The sequence below is a fragment of the Thermobia domestica genome, chromosome 18 (genome assembly GCF_964235325.1).
Source record: "Thermobia domestica chromosome 18, izTheDome1.hap1.1, whole genome shotgun sequence".
NCBI classification, from domain to species: Eukaryota; Metazoa; Arthropoda; class Insecta; order Zygentoma; family Lepismatidae; genus Thermobia; species Thermobia domestica.
In genome coordinates this window covers 59,646,700-59,670,803 of record NC_137471.1, presented here as the reverse complement: position 1 = coordinate 59,670,803, position 24,104 = coordinate 59,646,700, and the positions used below count along the sequence as shown (strand labels likewise).

The 24,104-nt window shown below is 35.1% G+C and overlaps 1 protein-coding gene across 1 annotated transcript; it reads right to left on the bottom strand.

Moving 5' to 3' along the window:
* Window positions 1–14,041: 14,041 nt before the first annotated feature.
* Window positions 14,042–17,845, bottom strand: LOC145675104 (uncharacterized). Its single transcript, XM_081745474.1, has one exon. It carries the CDS (start codon window positions 17,843–17,845, stop codon window positions 14,042–14,044), a length of 3,804 nt encoding a protein of 1,267 aa, XP_081601600.1.
* Between the last annotated feature and the right edge of the window lie 6,259 nt (window positions 17,846–24,104).

Genomic DNA, 24,104 nt, shown 5'->3' with positions numbered 1-24,104 from the left:
ATACACACCGTACATAAATCTAATGCATTTAAGTGTAAAATCGACAATTTCTATATTAGAGTACTGATAATTTACTTTTTTCCAATTATGTAGTATTTGAAATTTTATAATTTAGTTTTAGCAATAAGGACACCGAATTTGATATATTCTGTTATTGCATGATAGGAGTTTTCGATCTCTTTTCAAAAAGTAGGGTATGAGGCGGGAACTACTGTTTAAAGTGGCATTCTAATAAACATTCATGTTTGTATTCAAGAACATGCAACCTGAAACCACACACACACAGAAAGCATGTGCATTAGTCATTCGGAAGGAAGGGGCACTGACACAGGCGCCAAAATCCTGGGACTCAATTGGCATCGAGATTAACAATTGGACACGATATCAAATCAGAGCCAGAAATGTGGTAAACACGAGCTCCAATGGTTTGGAATTTGTTAACTGAATAAGCAGTATCTATATATTTTCACTATTTATAAGATGTTTAATTTACTCTGTCCCTGTGTCCCTCCATCAGTACAGGAGATAAAGGAACCTTGTAGAACTACTTCACGGGTCATTTTCAATTTACGTCAGAACAAAGGGTAACATTCGTAAGTCCTAAACGGTATGATACCTAAAAATATAGGCACTGGTCCTAAATTTTAGGTCTTGTGCCGTTTAGGACTAGTGCCGAGAAATGACTTTTAGGTCTTTTGCCGTTTAGAATTTGTGCCGTTTAGGTCTTGTGCCGTTTAGGACTAGTGCCAAGAAATGACTTTTAGGTCTTTTGCCGTTTAGCTCTTATGCCGTTTAGAATATGTGCCGTTTAGGCCTTGTGCCTTTTTCGTTCACCTGCTTCAGTTCTGAAATTGGCCACCACCACACGAAATTGCGATGATGCAGTAACTAGTTGGCAACAATGTTACGGACGTAGCTAATTCCAACGCTAACAGCTATATTTGTACTACTAAAATTATCATTATCATTATCTTTTCTGCAGTTATACATGAATTACATTTTATAACCTATTTCATTCTAAGAATTAATTATAAGATTGATTAAGAAATTCGTTTCTTTCAAATGGAGATACGAAAACCCCATAAGAAGTTTCTAAAAAAAAAAAAAAAAAAAAGAGTAAAAATGTTTAAACAGCATATTTTATCAGACTTTTCTGAAACCAAGCAAGCATTCAGAATTGCAATATATATATACTCTGTGGAGTGTATTTTCTTAAGAGTAGGACAAAAGCCCACTCTAAACCTACAAAGATAGGACAAAAGTCCACTAGATATTTCACAAGTGGGCACTAAATACTCGTTATATATATTAAGAATGAAAACAGTTACTATATTTCACAGTGTGTTTTGAAAGAGCTGATATGTATAAACAAGTAAAATTAACAAATAACACTAAATTACTAACGTAATACGCAACACAACACGTTTGAAGAAACCAATACATATTCATTCAGGGATTTAGCCTGCAAACTTTTCCAGGGGAGCAGACTTTTCCATATTAAAAGCAAACCAAAGGTATATTTCCAAATTACGAAAACTTCAATAAGGCAATAAATATATACATATTACACACGTACATAAATACATATTTATTATTATTATTATTATTATTATTATTATTATTATTATTATTATTATATGTTTTAGCTTCTTACCTTTTTGAAACCTGTTTCTTCACAGCGAGTGAATTTAAAATTACAGCTTGTGGGAAATATACGATTAAGTTGTCAAAAGAAATCGGAAACTGGTCATGAAAGTACATGAGTTTGACTGTGTTTACCTTCTGTACTCTTACATACAAGAGTTAAGATAAGTGACTTTCTGGGCATACTACTGTAAGTAGAGTAGATAAGTTTTAATATTTTAAAAAATCATTTTCTTACAAAAGCAGGATATAATTAAGAATTTTTGGAAATACGTATCGTAAAAAAGGATGGGGTAAGATTTTGTTTTAAAAGAGTAGTGTATCTCCTAGTTCTCTGAAGTTAGTAAAATAAGACTTCGCATATAAATTTTCCACTGTTAAACAAAAAAAAATCTTAAAATTCAAGACATAAAAGGGAAAGAACACAGGGTACACTTTCTTTAATGTTCGAATTCCCTACTACTTATTCAGAAAATGTTTATAAAGAAGGATTTGCTTAAGCTAGATGCGTCAAATTCGGTATTTCATCTTTTAGCTAAAAGTTATAAAAATATATGTTTCAGCGTCTTGGAAATAACATTCCTGAGAGGGAAGAAGGGTCAATTTCTATAGTACTAAAATTTCCCACTGCTTATGAGATTTGGGCAGAAAACTCTTTTCCTTTCGGTCTGGGTTCGTCCAGTTCAGCAAATGAGAGTACAAAGTGGATGATTAATTAGGTTCTTTGAATTATTTTATCATGTTGACGTCTTTAAATTTTTAAGAAGTGTTTCATTCACATCCTATTATAAACGTTATTAATTTGCTATACTTATTAAGCACAGACTAAACCGCACTTTGATGACCAAAAGTTTTGGATGTTAAGCCATCATTTGCAGTCCGTGACATAACCTTAGATTTTAACCTCACGTACAATCAAGTCTCAAAAATGTAGCATATCTGAAATATATAATAATAATAATAATAATAATAATAATAATAATAATAATAATAATAATAATATTATTATTATTATTATTATTATTATTATTATTATTATTATTATTATTATTATTATTATTATTATTACCAATAATAATAATTAATTCCAACGGTAACAGCAATGTTGGTAATACTAAAACTATTGTCAATAATGGTAACGAGTAAAAAGCAGTTAATTACGAGTATGACAACTATTTGCTACGGAAAGAGTTGAATATGATAAATATATGTGTAAAAATAATTTACTTCAAAACAACACAAATAAAGCAAAATTTACGACATATCTAAATAAAACACAATATTATGTTACTAGCACGAGGTCAATGGCGTGGGAATAGAAAAAAACATACATTATGAAAGATCTACGAACCATATTTGATAGGTAGTTAATATTTTGTCAGCACACAAATGCTATCATGCAAACAGGAAGAAAGAACAATAGGTTTTACTTACTTATTTATTTATTTATTTATTTTTATTTCAGAACGACAGAATATGTCTATACAAATTACTTGTAAGAACTAAGCTAGAATATGGATCTGTAATATAAAATAGTATATCTAAAACTTTGACTAACAGATTGACAGGATTTTTGGCACGGACGCGATGGTGTCTACACTAGGGATTTTTAGGTTAAGTGCCGTTTAGAACTTGTGCTTCAAAATGATTTTTAGGTCTTGTGGCGTTTAGGTCTTATGCCGTTCAGGACTTGTGCTGCGAAATGATTTTTAGGTCCTGTGACGTTTAGAACTTGTGCCATTTAGGACTAGTGCCGCGTCCCCAGAACAAAGAGGGGTCAAAAGTCAGTAATTCAATTTGTTTATACATATGAAATTATATTTAAACCGGAAGTTGTAGAAATGATTTTTTTTTACGATGATCACTATAAGCAAAAACCGTAATTAACAGCAAGAAAACGAATCCTGCAACCGATTAAACGTCCTAATAAAGGGTTTTATCTTCGCTCTATACAACGCATAAATACCCGAAATTGTTGAAGTTTATACTACTTTCAATTTTAGTATTAAGTGAAAAAATATTAAGCCATCCAAACCAAACTCTTTCGTGTGGTACAACAAACACTACTACGTTTTCAAATTTGTATTTAACAGACCGATAAGAACCATATTGAGAAAAGCAAAAGCTTATTTCTCCAACCGTTTAATCGACAATATAACCAAGTAACTGTCTATTTACAATTTTTGAAAAATGCATATTAACAACTAAAAGTAGTTTTGAAAATTCCTCCAAACCCTTGTGATCTTTCTACTCATATAAATATATTACATTTATCAACGTCATTTTTAAAATCAAACCACTGTCCAATTTTTATCTAAGAACGAAATAATAAGGAACTCCACCCCGATGTTAGTACACATTTTAGCTCATTCCCTTAACTACTGTGCAAAGAACGTATCATATTATAAATATTTTACTAAAAGATAAATTTATGTTTCAGCTACAATACAAGACACTGATTCATTTGGTTGTATCTTCTAATATCGAAAAAAGTAAGAAATAAAAGAAAATATTTGATTCGTTTTACAATGAAAACACAAGATGGCACTTGTTTTTAGATTTTACTAGAAGTTCTAAAAGTTTTATGAAATGTTTATTTGAATGTGTAAAATAATTTAAAGTAACGATCTTATTACAAAATAGATATATTGTTTGACCGTTTTCGGTTATGTTTCACATTTTATTTAAATATTAATTTACATTTAAGGAAATGGATTTTGAGACGAAAGTTGCGCAGAAGGTCATAATGCTTTGTTACCAAATTTGTACGTTTAATTTCTGGATTCTAGAATTGCAGTTAGAGAAGAACTTAGCTGAGAATTTTGGTATGGGTCGAAAACTAATTTCTCCAGTAAGTACAAAAGCAGAACTTCATGATTACTTCCTTTATTATCTGGCACCAGGAAACACTCGACACTACCTGGCAACTCCGCATTATTCAAGCAGCGTTTAGCAACGCACCGGGAACACCTAGTGATCCACTTTAAGCTATTTCTTTTTATCTGCTGAACGTTATCATAGTAACATTGCATATAACGAAAATTACAGAAATTATCTTAGCATTTTTTTATCTAGTTAAAAATTTGAATACTTTCCCTTTGTACATTTTCCTTATTAATAAACTAAAGGATGCATTATTGCTTTTGTTCAACTTTTTGATTATTTCTTGTGTCACCAACTAAATTAAATCTCAATTTTCTGGTGTCTGAACCCAGAGAAGTGTATGGTCTTACACTTCCCACATTTCTGTGCCTTTGTTCTGTAAACTCATTCGAAGGGGAGATAGTGAGATGTGAAACTACCTACGATCTTGCATGATCCACCTGGCTACTGGACTGAATTCGTGCCCGATCATGGTTCGGTGTACACTCTAATGATATGTATTTTAGAGCCACAGTGGTTTCTACATAAGACACACACACACACACAAAAAAAAACAATTTTCATTTTCAGGCATGTTACGTATCTAATAATTCGTATTTGCTGCATATAGTATGTTCCTATCGAAATATTGTTCCAACAGTAGGAGCAGCTTAGTATAGGCAGGCGTTGTAATGAATAAGAATGATTCCGGATCGTAACATTCCTTTTCCCCGATTTTAGATGGCATGTCACAGATCATTCAGTATTTGGCAATTCATTTTCGTGATTTATTTTACCCTGGTTCGATGAATTCCATAAGAATCACACCTTCTTGGTTCCAAAACATGGTTGTCATGATTTTATGAATTGATTGTGTTTGTTTGAATTTGTTCACTCTGTGGGCCGCTATTGCATTGAATGCTGCTCCATCTATCAATGATGTACGACATGAACTATGCATTCCCCGTCACTATATGAGAAAATATTCACCCCTATTGTCCCCAGTAAGCCAAGAGGCACTTCCACTTCTCATTGTTTATTCTTTGTGAGCGTCTTTAGGCATATTCTGCACCACCTCGCGCGAGGTTTGTGATAAACCGGCATGTCAGTCACAACTCAATGCACTGTTTTTAATGACACTTCTTTCTTTCATGAGTTCAGTTAATTTGAATCGGTGATTCAATCACTTTCTCGTTAACGCCTTCCACCAGATTCTCGTTTGAACACTAGATCTGATGCTAAACTCGTCGTTATGAAACTCTCCGCACCAATGCCACACTCATTCCTGTTTTTCCGTAAATGCCACACCATTTTCGATGGATGTCAGCTATATGTTATCCTTTGAGGTTCAGAAATCATATGGCAGATCTCACTTTGCATTTGATAGGATTTTATATTACAGCATTCATTTTACCTTAATGCTACTCGTACATACGTTACTAAACTTTGATTACTCTATGTCTGTTGCAAGCACAATCTATTAACTCAATAGTTCTAGCAAGATGTTGAAATCTGAAAATGAAATTAAATCTTTGAGTTTTACGTCCCACAGTTATGCCGGTTAGGCTAAAGGAGACGGTGATGATGAGAGATGAGTGAAATAGTGGAATGAAGAAAGTGGGAGGAAACGGGAGAACCCCGAGAAAACCCACGAGCACGGTGTTCGTCCACCACAAAGTTCACTTGGGGGAGGCTGGGATCGAACCCTTGACCCCAAGCACCAGAGGTGAACGCTCTACCACTGAGCCACCGCGCCCCCCATGTTGAAATCTGAATCAGAGAGTGAACGTGACTAGGTAATCTGATATTTCCAATTGTTTAATGGGTCCATGTATGATTCTGCAAAGAGAGTTCTCAACATTACTGAACTTAGAGATGCATAAAATTCAGTTTCCAACATTTACAGCATCCTGAAATTGACTTCCTTTGCATCCAACATGTCATTTGGTACTGACATATGGCAGGCACTGAACAGCAACTCAATAGGATTACTACCAAATGTCTTCGTAAGAACATGTTAATATCTCATTTCCTACCGTTACTTTATTTAGATAACAGTTGATTTAGTTGGCAAGGTGATTGCTTCGCATATATCTTTGATGAGGAATTGTTTCTCAAACATCACGCTTCCAAATTTCATGGTACCTAAGTACGGTAAAAAAAAAATTCCAAGCAATCAACGCGACTGAAAATAGTTTTTCAACTACTTAAGATGATTGTCATTTAAAGAGAAAAACAGATGCTTTATGATTTCTGGTTTCTACATGGTGATATGGTTAACTTCGGGCATAAAGAAAGATTTGTTGAAATTTGTCATGAAAATGAATATGACCTCAGAATCTAGGAATTTGTATACCTCGGGATGGTAGTTGCATTATCTTCTAGTATTTGAATGACATCAATTACTGATGGTGAGAATATTTCCTTGGCTGTCTTGACGTTCATTTTCTCGAAAGAACCGGGTTCAAAGTGCATTTTAGTCAGATATCTAAAAGGTTTAAAAACATCTTTTAGCGGTTTGTACAAGAGTTGAACATATTTTCCTCAAATTCCTCCAGTTCCATTCGTCATTGCTAGTGCCAGAAATTAGCTCCTGAGGTTTTTTTAAAATATGACACTTAGCTTAGATGGAATGTCCTGTTCTTATCTCATGGATTATAGTGGATTGTATACTCTCTCATTATGATGAACTTTCACCGAAATGTCTCGTAATTGTGGCGTTCGTTTTGTTGGCGTCAGAAGCAATTGAAGCCGTTAGAGGATAAGGTTGGTATGTAACAAAAAGTACATTTCGTGAAAATTGACTTTCACAACTATGTCTGTTAACATACACCCTTAATGGTTTCCAAATCTCTTCACTACGATGAGTACTAACTAAATAATGTGTTATGCGGCATGGTTAATATACAACACGTGCATGAACCGCCAGAATTGACCGATTCGGCTTATGTAACGTAAAACCATTATCCTCTAAGTGCGTCACTTGCTTCTGACAACCATAAAACAAACACAACAAAACTGCATTCCTTTACTTTGCAAATCACATGCAAAGCTAATTTGTGTGATGTTTGGTCAGATAGTTGTTTCGTAAAGAAAAATACTAATGAGATATGGTAGTTGGTTCAAAACCCTCTTTTTGTCGACAGCGTCACAAACTGTCGTATCTCAGTTTTCTAAACTTTCCAGGAGAGCGATTTTTAGGTTTTCACACAACTTTGAACAGCCATAACTCAAAATCTGTTTTACCGAAAAAAGTGAAAATTTACCAAGTTATCACTTAAATCATAAGAAATCAGTGTAGAAAGTTTTGTGGAATTTGCCTGTAAAACCTTGTGGGAAATTTGGCGGGAAAAAGATACGACAGTTTGTGACGATGGTAATCCTCTCTTGTATGAAATATACGACGCATATTTCTTACACTGAGAACTACATTAATAGATGAACAATTGGAATAAATCGCACTTTTATTGAAAAACTTCGTGTTTATTACACAAAATAATTTAACAAACGCTTCCTTAGATTCTTGAGGGTAAAACGAAATTTCTGAGAACACACAAGAAACACAACATTAAGAGCGTACTAACCATAACATAAAATAATGCTATCAAGTTGTCATTGGCAAAATATAAAATCTTGCAAAGTAATTTGCAACTGCATGCTTTGATATTGCACTTCACTAGGATGACTAATGTGGTAAGTTTCTGTAAAATTGAACATGTTCATGGTTTCGAATGATTGGAGTTGGGCCCAGACACAATGATAACGAGTCCTCGTACTTCTCTGGAGATAATTTTTGACAAGTCTGCAAAGTAGGAACTTCACAATTCTATCTGGTGAATTCAATCTGCGTTCTTTTCAAGGAAATAGTTCTGTAAGTGTCCTCAAAATGATTTGTCTTAAACTGAATGCAGTTTGGATAGTCTTTGTTCACTTTCATTTCGCGCATTTCCGTCCAATTGATTGGATCTCCATTTTCGTCACGTCTAACTAACAGAATACAAAAACATTGGGACCGAGATCTAGTCTCGTACATAGCTTCTGTCAGCACAATGAACGGTATATGGGTTCTTTTTTCCTTGCCAGTTTAACAATCGGTTCAAGTTGCAAGGGTATAAAATTACTGCCACAGTGCTTAATAGATGTGCTTATAGCACTGTGGACTGAATCTCCTTCATTATGTCCATGCCGAGATTCAAAGAATCGGAGAGAAATTTCTCTGATGTTCTTACGTGTTTGCACCGAATACCCCATCATAGCAACCAACCTGAACTCCTACTAGGTCCACCCTGTATTTTTCTAACTCACTCGTCTGAACTCACTCGTCTAAACTCCCAAGCTGGAGGGCCATTCCTTGTCTGTCCGCGACTGCTTGTTCAGTATATTCGCAGCTCACCTCTATATCTAAGGCCTTCTCCTCGATCCGTAATCTGAGGACGCCCCCATGCCGTGTAAATATATATGTATACAGCCCCGCATTTATCAAGTATAACATTCTAGCTTATAAGTTTATTTGTTTCGGCTGTTCCGAGCTTGGATAACAATAAGAATGATATAAAAAGCAATAAGTTGATCAGTACGAGACTGTATACCTACTTCTGTGTCACATTGTATATATAACAAATTGATTTGATTATAGGCGTATCTGTCCAGTTGCAAAAGATTTGTTGCTCACAAACTGTCGTAACTCAAGATACGACTGTTTGTGAAAATGTTCTATATGCTTCATCTTAAGATACGACACAATGACGTCATCACCACCGTCAAAACAATGCATTAGAGACGTGTCGTTTTGGGAAATTGTAGAAGTCAGTGTATGCAACCACATAGTAAAATATCTCAATTTTCGATTTTTTTGAGATACGACACTTTGTGACGTTGTCGACTTATATAACAAAACAAAGAACACGAGTGGCCAGCACTTGCATTACAGAGGCTTGAATGTGTTCCTATTCGTTTTCTGTTGTAGGAATATCTATGACCTTTACTACTAAATTATATGTTTCTTTATAGCAGAATTAAGCATCAAGTTTTTGATCAAAAATAATCTTACGGGTACGGAAGATTGCAGCTTAATCTACAATCAATAAAAACACATTCTATTGTCGTTATATTTTTAGACTCTAAAGGTAATCATTCTTCAATTAATGGTGTTACACTGTTGAAGTAATCACTACCACGTAGGTATTTATCAAGTATTCTCTTACACGTGAACATTACAAATCCTCTTAAGAGTACGTGCATGTAAATAATCGTTTGCCGAAATGTGTTTAAAAATTGCACATTATGTCTGCTCTGGTGCAATTTTTACCCTTACTTTATTATAACTAAGCAGTTACATTAAAATAAATTTAAATGTATACTACCCCGATTTGCTTTCGAATGGTGTATTTCAATTTTTTGTGCTGTGATACCAAGATAGCCTCCCAGTTGATCTCTCAAGTAACCCTATAAGGAAAATGATACAAACGAAAATATTTTCTGTACAAACGTTAGAAACGTAGACCTAGTCATTGTTTTAATTTTCTAAAGTCGGGGGGCTATCTTGCCAGACGTCAAATTATGTCCTGGGAACCAATAACCGTAACTATTGCTCTATAATAGTAATATTCTGTATAAGACAGCGCCTTCCCTCCATTTGTTGGCACTTTTGTTTTATACAAATAGATATAGCATGGGGTAAACGAAGAAAACTCAACGGTGTTAAAAACAGCGGGGAAAGGGCTACCAAGTAGACCGTGGTAAACTAGAGATCTTATTATGTACTTAGAAGTATAATAACAAAGCTGAAGAAAAGATGGAAGAGTGATTTCAAAATGTTTATTTTGTAATGTACAAAATCACAAAAATACTTACCCCTTTCTTTCATAATGCAGTCTGAATACCAAGATCTCAGTTTCGAATCACAGTTTTGATTATTATTTGCTCTCTTAAGATCATGAATATTTTGAAAGTAAATACTAATTTTCCATGACATTTAAAGAATTCGAGGATTTAAATAACTAGTTCCAACACTTACCGAAACATGGATTATCCTACTCTCCTCTGTTTATTCCTGTAGTCCAAGCTATATTGTGATATTTTATAAACTATTTTCTTTTACTTCTAGCCCAAGTTTTCGTTTAAATGTTAACCATTTATCGTCTATTGCCGGTTGTTTTGCACCAAGGTACTAATTGTTAATACTCACATCTCCATAGATTTCTAAACTGAACATTTAATCTGGAAATAAATATATAACATATTTACGCTGCTTTTAACCTTGTAATATTGTACAAGACCAGAGCACTGGATTTCTTACTTGTAATTAATTTATATGGAACTCAGCGTTATAATTATAAATAGAAATATATTGTAAAGGTAACCAAAAAGTTCTGTCACGTTTTCACTCACTACCTTCGAACATGGATATGTCACCTAAGACGTAACTGAAAGATCAAAATTAGTCCCAATCAGCATCGACGACCTTCTGCCAACGTTCTGGAAGGCCATTGATTCTGTCGCGGTAGAACTTGGTGGGCCGTGAAGCTACTTTACTACGCGAAGAAAAAAGAAAGGTTACTAGTAAACAAGAAAAAGCTGGATAGTAAAAAAGTTAATTTGTGAATATATGGACAACAGCGTCCTCCAAGCCCCAAAAAGGTTAGAGATGGTGATTGCAACTTTGAGTTACAGGTTAATATTGCTAGGTTACAGTGTAATAACTCACAGGGGCACGCTAACCGATCATGTAGTTACCACTATCAATCATAGCCTGTAACCAGTAACTTAGTTAGCATGTTGGAATAACCGACTGCTCGGTTAAGGAAACATGGTGCATCAACTGCAGTAACCGTTAATTTTGGTTAATATAACATATTCAATTATTTAAACTAACCCATTTACTCGATTAAAGTAATAGGGTAGGACAAATGTAGAACTTAGTAGATCGGTTAATATAACATATTCAATTAGCTGAGATAACCTATTTACTCGGTTAATGTAATAAGGTAGGGCAAATGTTTAACCGAGTAGATCGGTTAATTTAACCTGTTCAGTTAATTGAAATAACCCATTTATTCGGTTAATATAATAGGGTTTGTTAATTCTAGTAACCAAGTATCTCGTCTAATGTAACCTCCTTTATTAGTTGAAATAACCATGACGCAATTTGTTATAACTTTCTTGCTTTGTTGCCCATATATTGACAAAGTTTTCAGGGTTAAAATTAGATTTAACCTTTCTGAAAGTTAAAATTTTATGCCGAATTCGGTATTGTTCTCGTTTTATAATTTTTGAATTACTTAACGTAGCGATGTGAAACAAACGTTTATGTACAAAACTAAATTTCCTCTAGTTTATATAACCAGATAAAGTGACGAAATTATTTTCAATATCAATCCGAGGACGGTGTCTTATGCAGAAAGGTAGGAGCATTGTTTAGAATGATTCAGAACGAATAATTGGAAATATTAATTAATAAAAGAGTATAGAAGAGAGTTACCAATGCAATGCGAAATGTTAATTCCTTAATCTTTTACAGTAATTTGCTAATTGAAATTTAAAAAAATAGTTTTGGCTGCAACATAACCATTTCTCAAAATGCATTAGGGGTCTATTTAATAAATTATGTTACTGCCTTTCTGTATCATTTGAAGAAAGACGAAAAATGTATAACTTTATAAACGAGAATGAATTTAGCTTTGTAGAATGGATTTGTTGGATTTGATTCACCTCAAACTTAAGCGATTCAAAGGTTTATACTGAGACACATTTCTGGGTTCGACATAAGATCTTAACCTTAAAATCAATCCACAATTTTAGCCCTGAAAAATATAAAGCTTTTATAGTCCTGTAGAAAACGGTGGAACAGGAGCTCTGTGAGTATTTACACGTTGTACACACTATATAAAACAATTGAATTAAAAGCAGAACAATATTATAAAGAGCCATGATAGTATCCCACCGCCCTTAACGTGAATTCTACTTTCCATTTCCATAATGCAGAGTTTTTGATATTCTGTTCGATTTACTGCAAATAGATTATGAATATAAAATTAACTCGAAAAATTATTCACAGAGTAAAATAAACTAATTAAAATACAATAATACTCCAAAATATAAGTTATCCGTATAGCTCAGACATTCGCGGTTATGTGTATATGAATCAGGATTCAAATACTGCCACAACATTAAACACTTTTCACTAGCAATTCCACGCCTGTGTCCCTGAATGCTTTCATTTTCTTATACTAGAGTGGAAACAAAAATGTCTTTGCATTTGGTGTAACTTTGGGGGAAAAAGGTGGCCGGAGCAATCACTTGTCTACTTATGTCCGGCTATGGTCGAAAGTGTGAGGCAATATTTGAAATCTCACATACTAATGCATCATGTATGTATTGTTGAAGTCAGAGTGCAGCTTTACTTAGACCCATGACTACATTCGTAGAAACGAAACACTGAAATGCACCAAATACAGGTTCTAATGACTAAGCTATAAGTTCTAACTCTATGCCTTAAATATTTATTAAAATACACTTTAAAAGTGCAAATCTAACGATAAAATAAGAATTAAATAGTTAAATAATTGTTCATTTAACTCGTTTCTATATGATTTATGCATTAATTGTAGGGCTATATAATGAAACAGAAAAATGTGAGAAGAAAATAATTTACATCGTAAGTAAAACAACCACGTATACAGTATACTCATAGTGCATACCCATTATATAGAGAAAAACGCTAATGATGTCATTTACATCAAAAAGGAAGTGTTTTATTTTACATAATACTTTGCAAAGTTTCTTTGTTTTAAAGGAATTCTTTAGGGGAATAAGTGAACAGAATATTACATTTTTTTGGTCTATACAAGCACTAAAAGCAAACCAAATTGTATTATCACAGTAAAATGCACATCGTATTAACTTATACACATTAGCCTATGTAATGAATCTTATCATTCAATAGAAATTATATGTAATATACCTTAGGATGTACCACTACATTTTGTTTTTTAAAGAAAAGTTTATAGCATTTCACAAAATTGAGTTTTAACACATATAGCCTTCGTACAGTATGTAAAAACAGAAAAGCAAATATCTGAAATGATTACAATATTTAAAAAAAAGACACTATATTATTCTAAATAATTCCTGTTATCTATATTTAAGTGTCTTGAATAACTCCGCCATTTTTCTTTTCCAGCCCATTGATATATATGAGGAAGTCTTCCTCTGTTTCTTTAAGATTTAAGGGTGATGGACTGTATCACACAAACGCTGGTTCGTTCTTTAATAATTCGGTTTAATAATATTGTTAATATTTCTTACAATTCCCGACTTACAATAAAATGCACACTGAACACTACGACGAGGCAGCTATAGGCTACGAGCTCACTCACACACTGCTGCTATGCACAGTTTCAACAAGCAACTATACCTTGCTTCTTCTTCTTCTACAGGTAACCAATTACATTGAACAAACACCTTTAAACAAAACTAAACAATTTAAATAAACAAGTTAGGACTAAACATAGCCCCCACCCTTGAACGATCTAGTTCAAGATACACACAAAGATGAATTGGTAATATTTGAAAGAACTGTAAACATTGAAACAATATGTAAATGGAAAAGTTCTGTTACTGTAAGTGGACCTGTATGCTTGTTTCCTTGCGACACACGACAATTATTACTAAAGCGCTTACAATATGCAACAATTCGCTCAAGTTTCACCAACGACGAACAATTGTCAATAATGGAGGTATCAACATGAACATGCATACAAACTATATGTTTTCTTTCCTCTTGGTTGACTAACTTTGAATCCACTGTATATTCATTACACTCTGGGAGAATGGGGTTTTTGAGCCACTCTGGACCTGAGAACCATAAGTGATGTGCAAGTAAGGCAGAAGGTAATAAACCTCGAGAACCACAGTCTGCTGGATTATTCTTTGAATCCACTTTGAGCCACTTCACTGATGGCAAAAGAGTTTGAATCTTTGCTACACGATTCGCGACAAACACTTTCCATCTGCTTGAATCCGAATTCAGCCACGATAACACAACAGTAGAATCAGAATAGGCAATTACATCATGCACTTCCAAACGTAATGAATTTAATATGAGATTCATCATTTTAGCTAATAGCAAGGCACCACAGAGCTCTAATCGGGGCAAAGACACTTGTTTGATTGGAGCAACCTTCGTTTTTCCCATAACAATGTTCACACTCACTTGGCCGTCTTGAGATACAGACCTCATATACACCACTCCACAATAGGCCTTTTCGGAAGAATCACAGAATCCTATTAACTCTCTTCTCGTAGCTTGAGTGATAGTGATATACCTGTTGATTTTGATGTTTTTCAATAAAGAAAGCTCTGAGTAGTAATTCCTCCATTTCCTCAAAATCCATTCAGGAACTGGACTGTCCCATTCTAAATTTAGTTTCCAAATTTCTTGCAATAATATTTTCGCAGTAATAGTAGTTGGAGAAATCAGACCTAATGGATCGAACACTTTTGCACTTTCTGATAAAATATTACGCTTAGTTACAACTGACTTAACTGACACAAGATTGACATTATACGAAAATACATCATTTGATGGATACCACAGAATTCCTAACGTTTTCACTGAATTACTACTATCAAAGTCTAAACTACTCGTCGCTTGTTTCAAATGAGAGGGTACGGAGTCCAAAACGTTGGGACTGTTGGATGCCCATTTTCTCAGTTCAAAACCTCCTTTCTGCAATAATGCACTGAGTTGTTCTTGTAACTGAATTGCTTCACTAACTGAGTTGGCACCACTGATCAAGTCATCAACAAAAAAGTCTTGCATCACTACAGCCGATGCAATAGGAAATGATTCTTCTTCATATTTCGCTAATTGCTGCAAACTTTTCACTGCTAAATATGGTGCTGAAGCTGTACCATAAGTAACCGTCACAAGCCTGTAATCTTTGATCGGAAGATTAGGTTTTTCACGCCACACAATTCGCTGGAAGTCTCTATGTTCGGGTTGGATTCTCACCTGTCTATACATTTTCTCAATATCAGCAGTCAATGCCACATTATGTTGTCTAAAACGCACAAGTAATGGAATTAAGTCACACTGCAACCTAGGTCCGACAAGTAACTTATCATTCAATGACACATTAGATGAAGTTTTACAACTACCATCAAAAACTACTCTCAGTTTTGTTGTAGAACTGGAATCTTTCAATACTGCGTGATGAGGTAAATAACACACTTCACTGTTTGGTTTCATTATTTTACTTTCTGGAATAATCTCCATATGCCCAAGTACCTCATACTCATGCATAAAATCTACATATAATTGACGCATTTTAGGCCTCTTCTTCAACCGACTTTCTACTTGCTTAAGGCGTTTAATTGCCACTTCACGCGACTCACCAAGTCTTGCACTGTTGTCACGAAACGGTAACTGTACATGAAACCTACCTGTCTCATCTCTTTGATGGGTTTTCTCAAAATAAATTTCACACTGCTTTTCTTCTGACGACATTATTTTTTGTGTAGGAATATCTTCCAATTCCCAAAACTGTTGCAAAATTCTTTCACTGTTGCACTGGATATGATATGTTGACGCTGTGAATTCTTTACGTCGCACTTCATCGTCGCCAATAGAACCAAATAACACCCATCCTAATTTGGTATTCACTGCTACGGGAGAACCATCAACACCACTACACACACCCGCCAATAGCAATTGAGGGTAAATATCTGCACCCAATAACAGATCAATTCTGTCAGGAACATTGAAATTCGGATCTGCTAATGTTAACGTGTTAACATGCGACCACTGCTTGCTTTTATGAATATACCGTTTTGGTAACATACCTGTTACCTTTGGCAACACTAACGCTTCTATAGAAAATTCTGATTTAACATCATAACTTGATGTAGACACAATATTAACAACACCTTTTGCCCGAGCAACATTACTGGAACTCAATCCCGAAATATGTACATACACCGGCTGTTTTTGTAAACCGAGTCGTTGTATGCAGTTTTCTGACACGAAGCTTTTTTCACTGGCTGAATCTAACAAGGCTCTCACAGGTTGTAAATTACCATATGAATCCTTCACCATCACTACTGCAGTTTGTAATAACACTGCATGTTGCACATTAGTTTCACTTGAAAAATGAGTCCCCACTGAAACACCTGAGTTCTGTTTATTTGGAAAATGAAGTAAAGTATAATGACGTTTGCCACACTCACGACACGATGCTGATTTGCAACTGGACAGTTTATGATTAGATTGTAAGCAATTAAAGCATAATGCTTTGGTTTTCACTAAGGAATGACGTTCGTCAACTGACAGCGAAAGAAAGTCATCACATTTATGCAAAGGATGATTTTTGCTTTTGCACTGGCAACACGAAAATTGAGCTGAAGCATGATGCGCTATTGTTGATTTTTTATTACTCTTGTTTGGCTCACTAGGTGGGGTTGATTTTGCATTTGAAGTGCTACTTGCTAATGCGCGACACCTATGATCTATGAATTTCACCAATTGGTCAAATGTTGGTAGTTCACTGTCTGACAATGAAAGTTCCCACTGTCTTTTTGTTTCACTGTCTAGCTTTTCTGTTATATGAAATATAAGCAAAGGATCCCATTCGTTTACTTTTATGTCCAACACTGATAACGATCGCACACACTCAACACTTGTATCCAACAACCGACGTAACGCGCCAGCTGATTCTTGCTGCACTTGACCTTGACTTACAAACCGCCGCAAGATAGACGTGACTAATTCTCGTTTATTTTGATACCTTAAATTTAACAGGTCCCAAGCTTCTTTATAGTTATCGTCAGTTATTTGTATAGATTGAATAAGTGTTGCTGCTTCACCTTGCAGACTAGTTTTTAAGTACTGAAGTTTTTGTGCACCCGTCAATTTTTCATTATTATGCACTGCTGCGATAAACAAATCACGAAACGAAAGCCAATCATTTAAGTTCCCGCTAAAGCATGGCAATTGCAATTTTGGAAGTCGAATTTCTGTTCGGTTTTTTTGACTATTCACATCACTAGAAGAAGCGTGAGATAATTTACCCTGCACTTCCACTAATTTCACGTTAAGCTTTGTAAGTCTATCTTCAATAGCAGCAAGCTCTTCTTCTTGCGCCAAATAAATTTCTTCTTCGGCACACAAGTTACTGGCTAGCAATAAAAGCTCATTTGTTTCACGTGACAGTTCACTCACTTTGTTTTTGTAGACTTGAACTACACTAATATCTTCCTGTTCTGTGATATTGTTTATGCAGTTTTCAGCACGAGTGACCTTACCTTTTAAAACACGCTTTCGGGAATTGTAAGCTTCCATTGTCGCCCACACAGTTTTTTCTTTCTTGTTAACACACAAGTCCTAGCACGTAGGTCACATAAACACATAAACACGTATTAACATCTGGGTAGGAGGACCAAATCTTTATGATGGACTGTATCACACAAACGCTGGTTCGTTCTTTAATAATTCGGTTTAATAATATTGTTAATATTTCTTACAATTCCCGACTTACAATAAAATGCACACTGAACACTACGACGAGGCAGCTATAGGCTACGAGCTCACTCACACACTGCTGCTATGCACAGTTTCAACAAGCAACTATACCTGGCTTCTTCTTCTTCTACAGGTAACCAATTACATTGAACAAACACCTTTAAACAAAACTAAACAATTTAAATAAACAAGTTAGGACTAAACAAAGGGTTTTTCTTTATTAGCTTTTTCTTCAGGTCCATTTAAATGTCTCACACTTTGTGGAAATTAAATTTTGTGTTGTATATTTTTAATATTCATAAATGAAAACTAATTTAAATAGTAATATATTTATATATACTAAAAGGTCATTTTGACAAAGCAAGGGACAATTAAATAGAAATTCAGAAGGAACCAGTAAAATCAAAACATCATACTTCCCCTACAAATCAATAGGATACAAAAGAAAGGCGGCGATGGTACTCAACCTCACCGTTAAAGAATTTGTACTCTGAGAAATATAATTACACATTTTATCTTAGCTGATTCCATGCAAAAAAAAAAAAGGTTAAGAACAATGTTAGACAATAGTTGCCTTTATAATTGACTAAAACTTCGAACCTATGAAATAGTAACGTAGAACTTAAATAGTCAGTATCAGGATTGTGAGAATATAATGAGGTACAGAAAATTTTACAACACTGCATAGAAAAAATGAAATAATAAAAAAAAGCAAAGAAAAAAAAAGAATTCAACGACAAAAACTGGCATAGGGGGACTAAGGTAATATAGGCAGAACAAAAATCAATTTCAAAGCCGAAAGCCCCATCCTCCAGAATTATAGAATCGGACAACTCTAGCTGACAATAAGATTACATGAAATGGACACGATAATGCTGTTATGAAAAAATGTACAGAAAATGAGAAACTAAAATAAGAATAAAAAATTGAAAAGAAACCTTATTACTTTCGAATGGACTTACTCAGTTATGTAAAATACAAATAACTTAGATACTGAATAACTTCCTTTTTATTTTACCTGATAAACCTCATCTGGACAAACTTAAATATTGAATTCAATACCAAAAATCTACACAAAGTTTATAGATTTAGAGAAAACAAATTATATTTTTATATATTCTAATAGAAATGCATCCTAGGTCAAAAGCTAACAACAGAAACATTAAGGAATCAGTGACGACGTCAGAGGGGGGCAAGGGGGCGAGCGCCCCCCTGGTCGCTACTCCTGCCCCCCTGAATACCATCCAGACTGCCCCCCCAGACTCCTACAATCATAAAACATTCTACATATAGTATTTTATATCGGTATCATAACCAATCTCATTCTCAAATTGTAGTCTACTTTCCATGCATTTACTATGTGGCAGATTAGTCCTCAAGCTTTCTTCTTTGAGCGTCTGGGTATGCACGCATATTTCTGTTTTCTAATTTAGCGCCTCTTCCGGTAAATTTTAGTTACAGTTCTTTCTTATAAATTTTAATTACTGTGCCTAGCGAACAATAGTAGATTTGGTCGACTTGTTTTCTTCTCATTGGATCAACTTCGATTAGAAACAAAAGAAAGGTCAAACCTATTACATAACTTGTTTGTATTTATCCAGTTATGAAGTTTTCAGTTTCATATTTTGTTTTATTTAAAGGTTCTATACTTTTATTTCCTGAAACATTATTCTCGGCTTTCAATATTCGGAGGATGGGATTATAACAGCTTAATTTGCGACTACCAGGGCTTAATTTTTTGAAGGAAAAAAAGTTGTTTTTTCCCATCCTGCAAATGATAATAATAATAAATGTGTGGAATTAAATCGATTATTTTTTAGCTCCCAATAAAACGTATTGTCAGAGTGCTGATCTTTAGTTAGTAATTGGTATGACTTATTTTGTTTCAAAGTACTGACATGACGTCTACCATATTGACTAGAAATGTACGTGGAGCTGCTGAAAAATTCGTAGCCCAACCCAAGAGTGCACGTGGAATTGTGAAGTTTTACTTCTACACTTCCCCTGAGAGTCAATATACTACCTTGTACAGTGCTCCAGTTTTGCAGAAGTTAAAAAAATCTGGAGACTTCCTCGCACCACTGTTCGTAACACTACCCTTATCAGATCTAAAGTTCAATTACATCTAACTTCGGAAAATAAATACAGGCAATAGACGGAGCTAAATCTGGGGGATAAGGATGATGATCTAGACATTGAAATCCTAGATTATGCAATGCTAATTGTGTTCGCAGGGGTTCGATAGACAGGTGTATTCTCTTAAAGGAACACAATTCCTTTCTTTTCATTTTCCGCGGTGTTGAACTTTGAATTTTTCTTTCAGTTTTGTGAGTAATGTAGAGATTCTGGATTAAATATCTGACCATTGCGGAGGTAGTCTATGAGTACGACTCCATACTTGTCCCAGAAGAATGTTGCAAACAGTTTTTCAACCTATTTCTGTGCCTTGAACTTCTTGGGGTGAGGGAGAAATGAGTGCTACTACTCCATTGACTGTTATATCGTTTCAGGATCATAGTGGTACAACCATATTTCGTCCATGTTTACTATTCGTGAGCGAAATTATCAGCATTATATTCAAACTGGAAGAAGACTTAATGCCGTCACTCTTTTATTCTTCCGACAGATTTTTTGGGAACACTGTGTCTAGAACTTGCGCATACCCAAGCCATTCTGAATTATACTACCGACGCGTTCCAAAGAAATGCCCACAATCTCTGACACAAGTTTTACTGAGACGCTAAAAACTGGGGAAGGGGGTTGCAGCCAGACCTCAGACTATAATAAGTATATCGTGAGTTTACTATACACTTTAAAAAGTGTATAAATAATATAGCTTAAATTCTTTTTGTCACTCAAAAACTGGAGTGGCCTAGGAACACCGGCCCTAGGTTATATCCACCACATGCTGATATGCTGCAATTTTCAAGAATAATGTCACAAATTGCATCCATGATTTCGGGAACAGTCACTGGATGTAAAGTCATCCTGGATGTAAAGCATAATTTGTTGAGAAACCGCAAGGTTTGAACTAAGCCATCACTTCTTCACCACTGTATATAATGGAGGAGAGCCCCGTAGTGTTTCACTGATTTTCTCATTAATTTACTTTGGTGACTATCCTTGGTGGAACAAAAATGTTATAATAGTTGTGATCTGGATGTTCGTGAAATTCGCTGTTTGGGCACACATAATCACTTCAGAGGCCTGAGAAAGCAATAAGAACTTCATTATTAATATGAAAATTTGTTTTCATTATTAATATGAAAATTTGTTGAAAAAATGTTTTTCAAAACTAGTTTCATCTTTCTACCTAGTACCTACACTCATTCTGGGTTGGATTACGAGATTTTCAGCAGCCCCTCGTAAATTATATATGAAGTTTATTATACAGGCCTAATATAAAAACAACAACGAAATACACAATGTAAAGTAAGTCAAACATAATAAATGTCATTTTTTTGTGGAAAATACCCGCCCCGCCAAAAATGTATCTGCCCCTCCTTTGCCCCCCTAGGAACTTATAGCTGGCGTCGTCACTGTAAGGAATCCAGTCCATTTCCACTTTTCAAAAAGGCAGTGTTAATGTGAACAGGAATAGGCTCTGAAAAAAATAAACATGTCACTCATATGCTTTTTTTAAATGGGTGGATTTCATTCGGTCATAACATCTGTAACCGTTGTTCAATTTTAATGTGGTTTGTTGCAAATGACGCAAAATAGATGAAAATTTTATGCACCATTCGTTGTGACAGTGTGAGCAACGCGCCACGCCACTAGAACCATTTTTATGGAATAGTGAATACAGCATGTTATATGAACAATTTAAATGAATTTGTTCATCCCATTTGGACGACACTAAAGAGAAAGTAGCACGATGGCCAAATGCCACATGGCTCTGATCAGGTGAACAAATCATTTCTACGAACTTGTGTCGTGAGTTCTCCCGATTTTATGTCCTCAGATTACCTGTTAAGCTGTCAACAGAAGGGTTTTGTGTACCATGATAACCGACGAACACTGGAACATTTGCGAGTTAACACTACAAGAGAAATTGCAAACTCTTGTAGGATACTTTGCGGGCTACTGCAGCGAACATTGAGTAACGGGTTCGACTGTACTAAGTGGACGATGGAGGTAATTCCCAACATTCGCTTTAAAGGTAAGTGATAACCATCATTCCCGAGTGATTTGAAATAAACCGTATTAAAATGAGACAATTTTTAGAGATATCATGATCGAATGAAATTCTCGCGTTCGAAAAAAAGACTGTAGTCCCATATATATATCCTACCACTCTCCACAAATATCTTTAAGCATGTTAGCACATATAATAATGTTCGTCAATACTCTCCGTGGATCTTCCTGCATTGCAACATTTCTGTCTTTCTTGAGCAACATTTTTACCTCGAAACTTGTATCCAGAATTAAATGAAGTATCTAAAGTAGACCAAATATAATGCTTTGTAAAATATACTCTTTAATGTGTACGAAGGTGGCACGTCACGTATATTTATTATAATCAAATATATACTTCATCACACCAAAACTAAACCAAACTAGACAATGTCATTGACCTTGTGCCCTGAACTGGCTTCAACGCTATATGTTAGAGATTGGAGGAACTAAATTACGTCCACCTAAGTGACGAATAGGTAGTCAACCCATTGTGTCACCTGCCTCCAACAGATGTATCGGGGGACTTCTAGACCAAATGGCTCTTACGTCTTTTATTTACATCACCCCAGTATACCTCACGCTGCTGGGTAGACGGCGAAAGTTTATTCTCTATCAGAGGATTGAATCTGGGACCATACATACATGAGTTCAACGCTATAACCCCTAGACCAGAGATCGCCAATTGGGTGAGACATTTTTGCACTCTTCGGACCTAGCGGGCAGCGAGATGCATAGCTGTGCATTTACCTTGAGTGAAATCAGAGTGGCTCCATCATCATCATAGGTATTATGCCCTTAATGGAAGGTCATTTGCCGCAGCTGAGAAGCTTCCATGTTCCACGGTCCTCCGCTAACCTCTTCGTCTTCACGTATGATATTTCTGTTTTAATATCATCCATTAATTGTAGTCTCCTTCGTCCCATTCCTCTCTTTCCTGCCACCATATCCTCTAGGACGTCCCTCATAATACAATGTTTTCTCAGACAATGTTCCAACCAGTTTCTCTTCCTCTTCTTAATAATATCTAAACCTGTTCTTTTCTCCTTCACCATTTCTAACATCCTCTCATTCGTTTTCCGTTCGACCCAACTAAAGCTTTCCATTCCTCTCCACACCCACATTTCGAAGGCTTCCAGTCGATTTTCATCACTTGTACGTAATGTAAACATTTCCGCCCCATACAGTACAACACTCTACACGAAGCATTTTATGAGTCTTTTTCTCAAATCTTTATTCAGGGTCCCACAAAACAGACTTTTCTTGTTCTTAAAGGCTTCTTTCTCAATTCCTACCCTTGATTTTATTTCATGTTCGCACTTTTGTCATTACTAAGAATACTACCAAGATATCGAAAATTATTCAATTGTTCTATTGTCTTCCCTCCCACTTTTATATTTGACACAGACCTCTTCGTTCCAATCACCAAGGCGTTTGTCTTTCTAATATTTATTTTCATCCCATATTCTCAGTTTTCCTAACATTTTATTGATTTTCTTTTCAGGTTCTGCAAAAAGCGCCATATCGTCTGCAAATCTTATGCATCTAATCATTCTACCTCCTACCGAAATGCCTCTTTTTCACTTTCTCTTCTAGACAGACATTCAATAGTGTTGGGGAGAGGCAGCATCCTTGTCGAACTCCCCTTCCAATTTCACTCTCTTCCGGCAGTTCTTCCCCTATACTAACACTTACTTGTTGGTTCATGTATAAATTTCTTTTACTCCGTCAGAAGTCGGAGTAGGTAACTGAGTATAAAACGTTTTTGTGCTAGTAGTCACATTAGAAGCAGTAAGAAAAGTTTTGGCCCTTTAACGTAGTGATTCTTACTTCAATTTTATCGTTCGTAAGTTATAGCATCGGTTCTCAACGTGGACGTTATGTCTCTCAGGGGAAGTTCTTG

Bases quoted from the DNA above. Each gene is read 5' to 3' on its own strand.
- LOC145675104 (XM_081745474.1), bottom strand. From the start codon at position 17,845: ATGGAAGCTTACAATTCCCGAAAGCGTGTTTTAAAAGGTAAGGTCACT.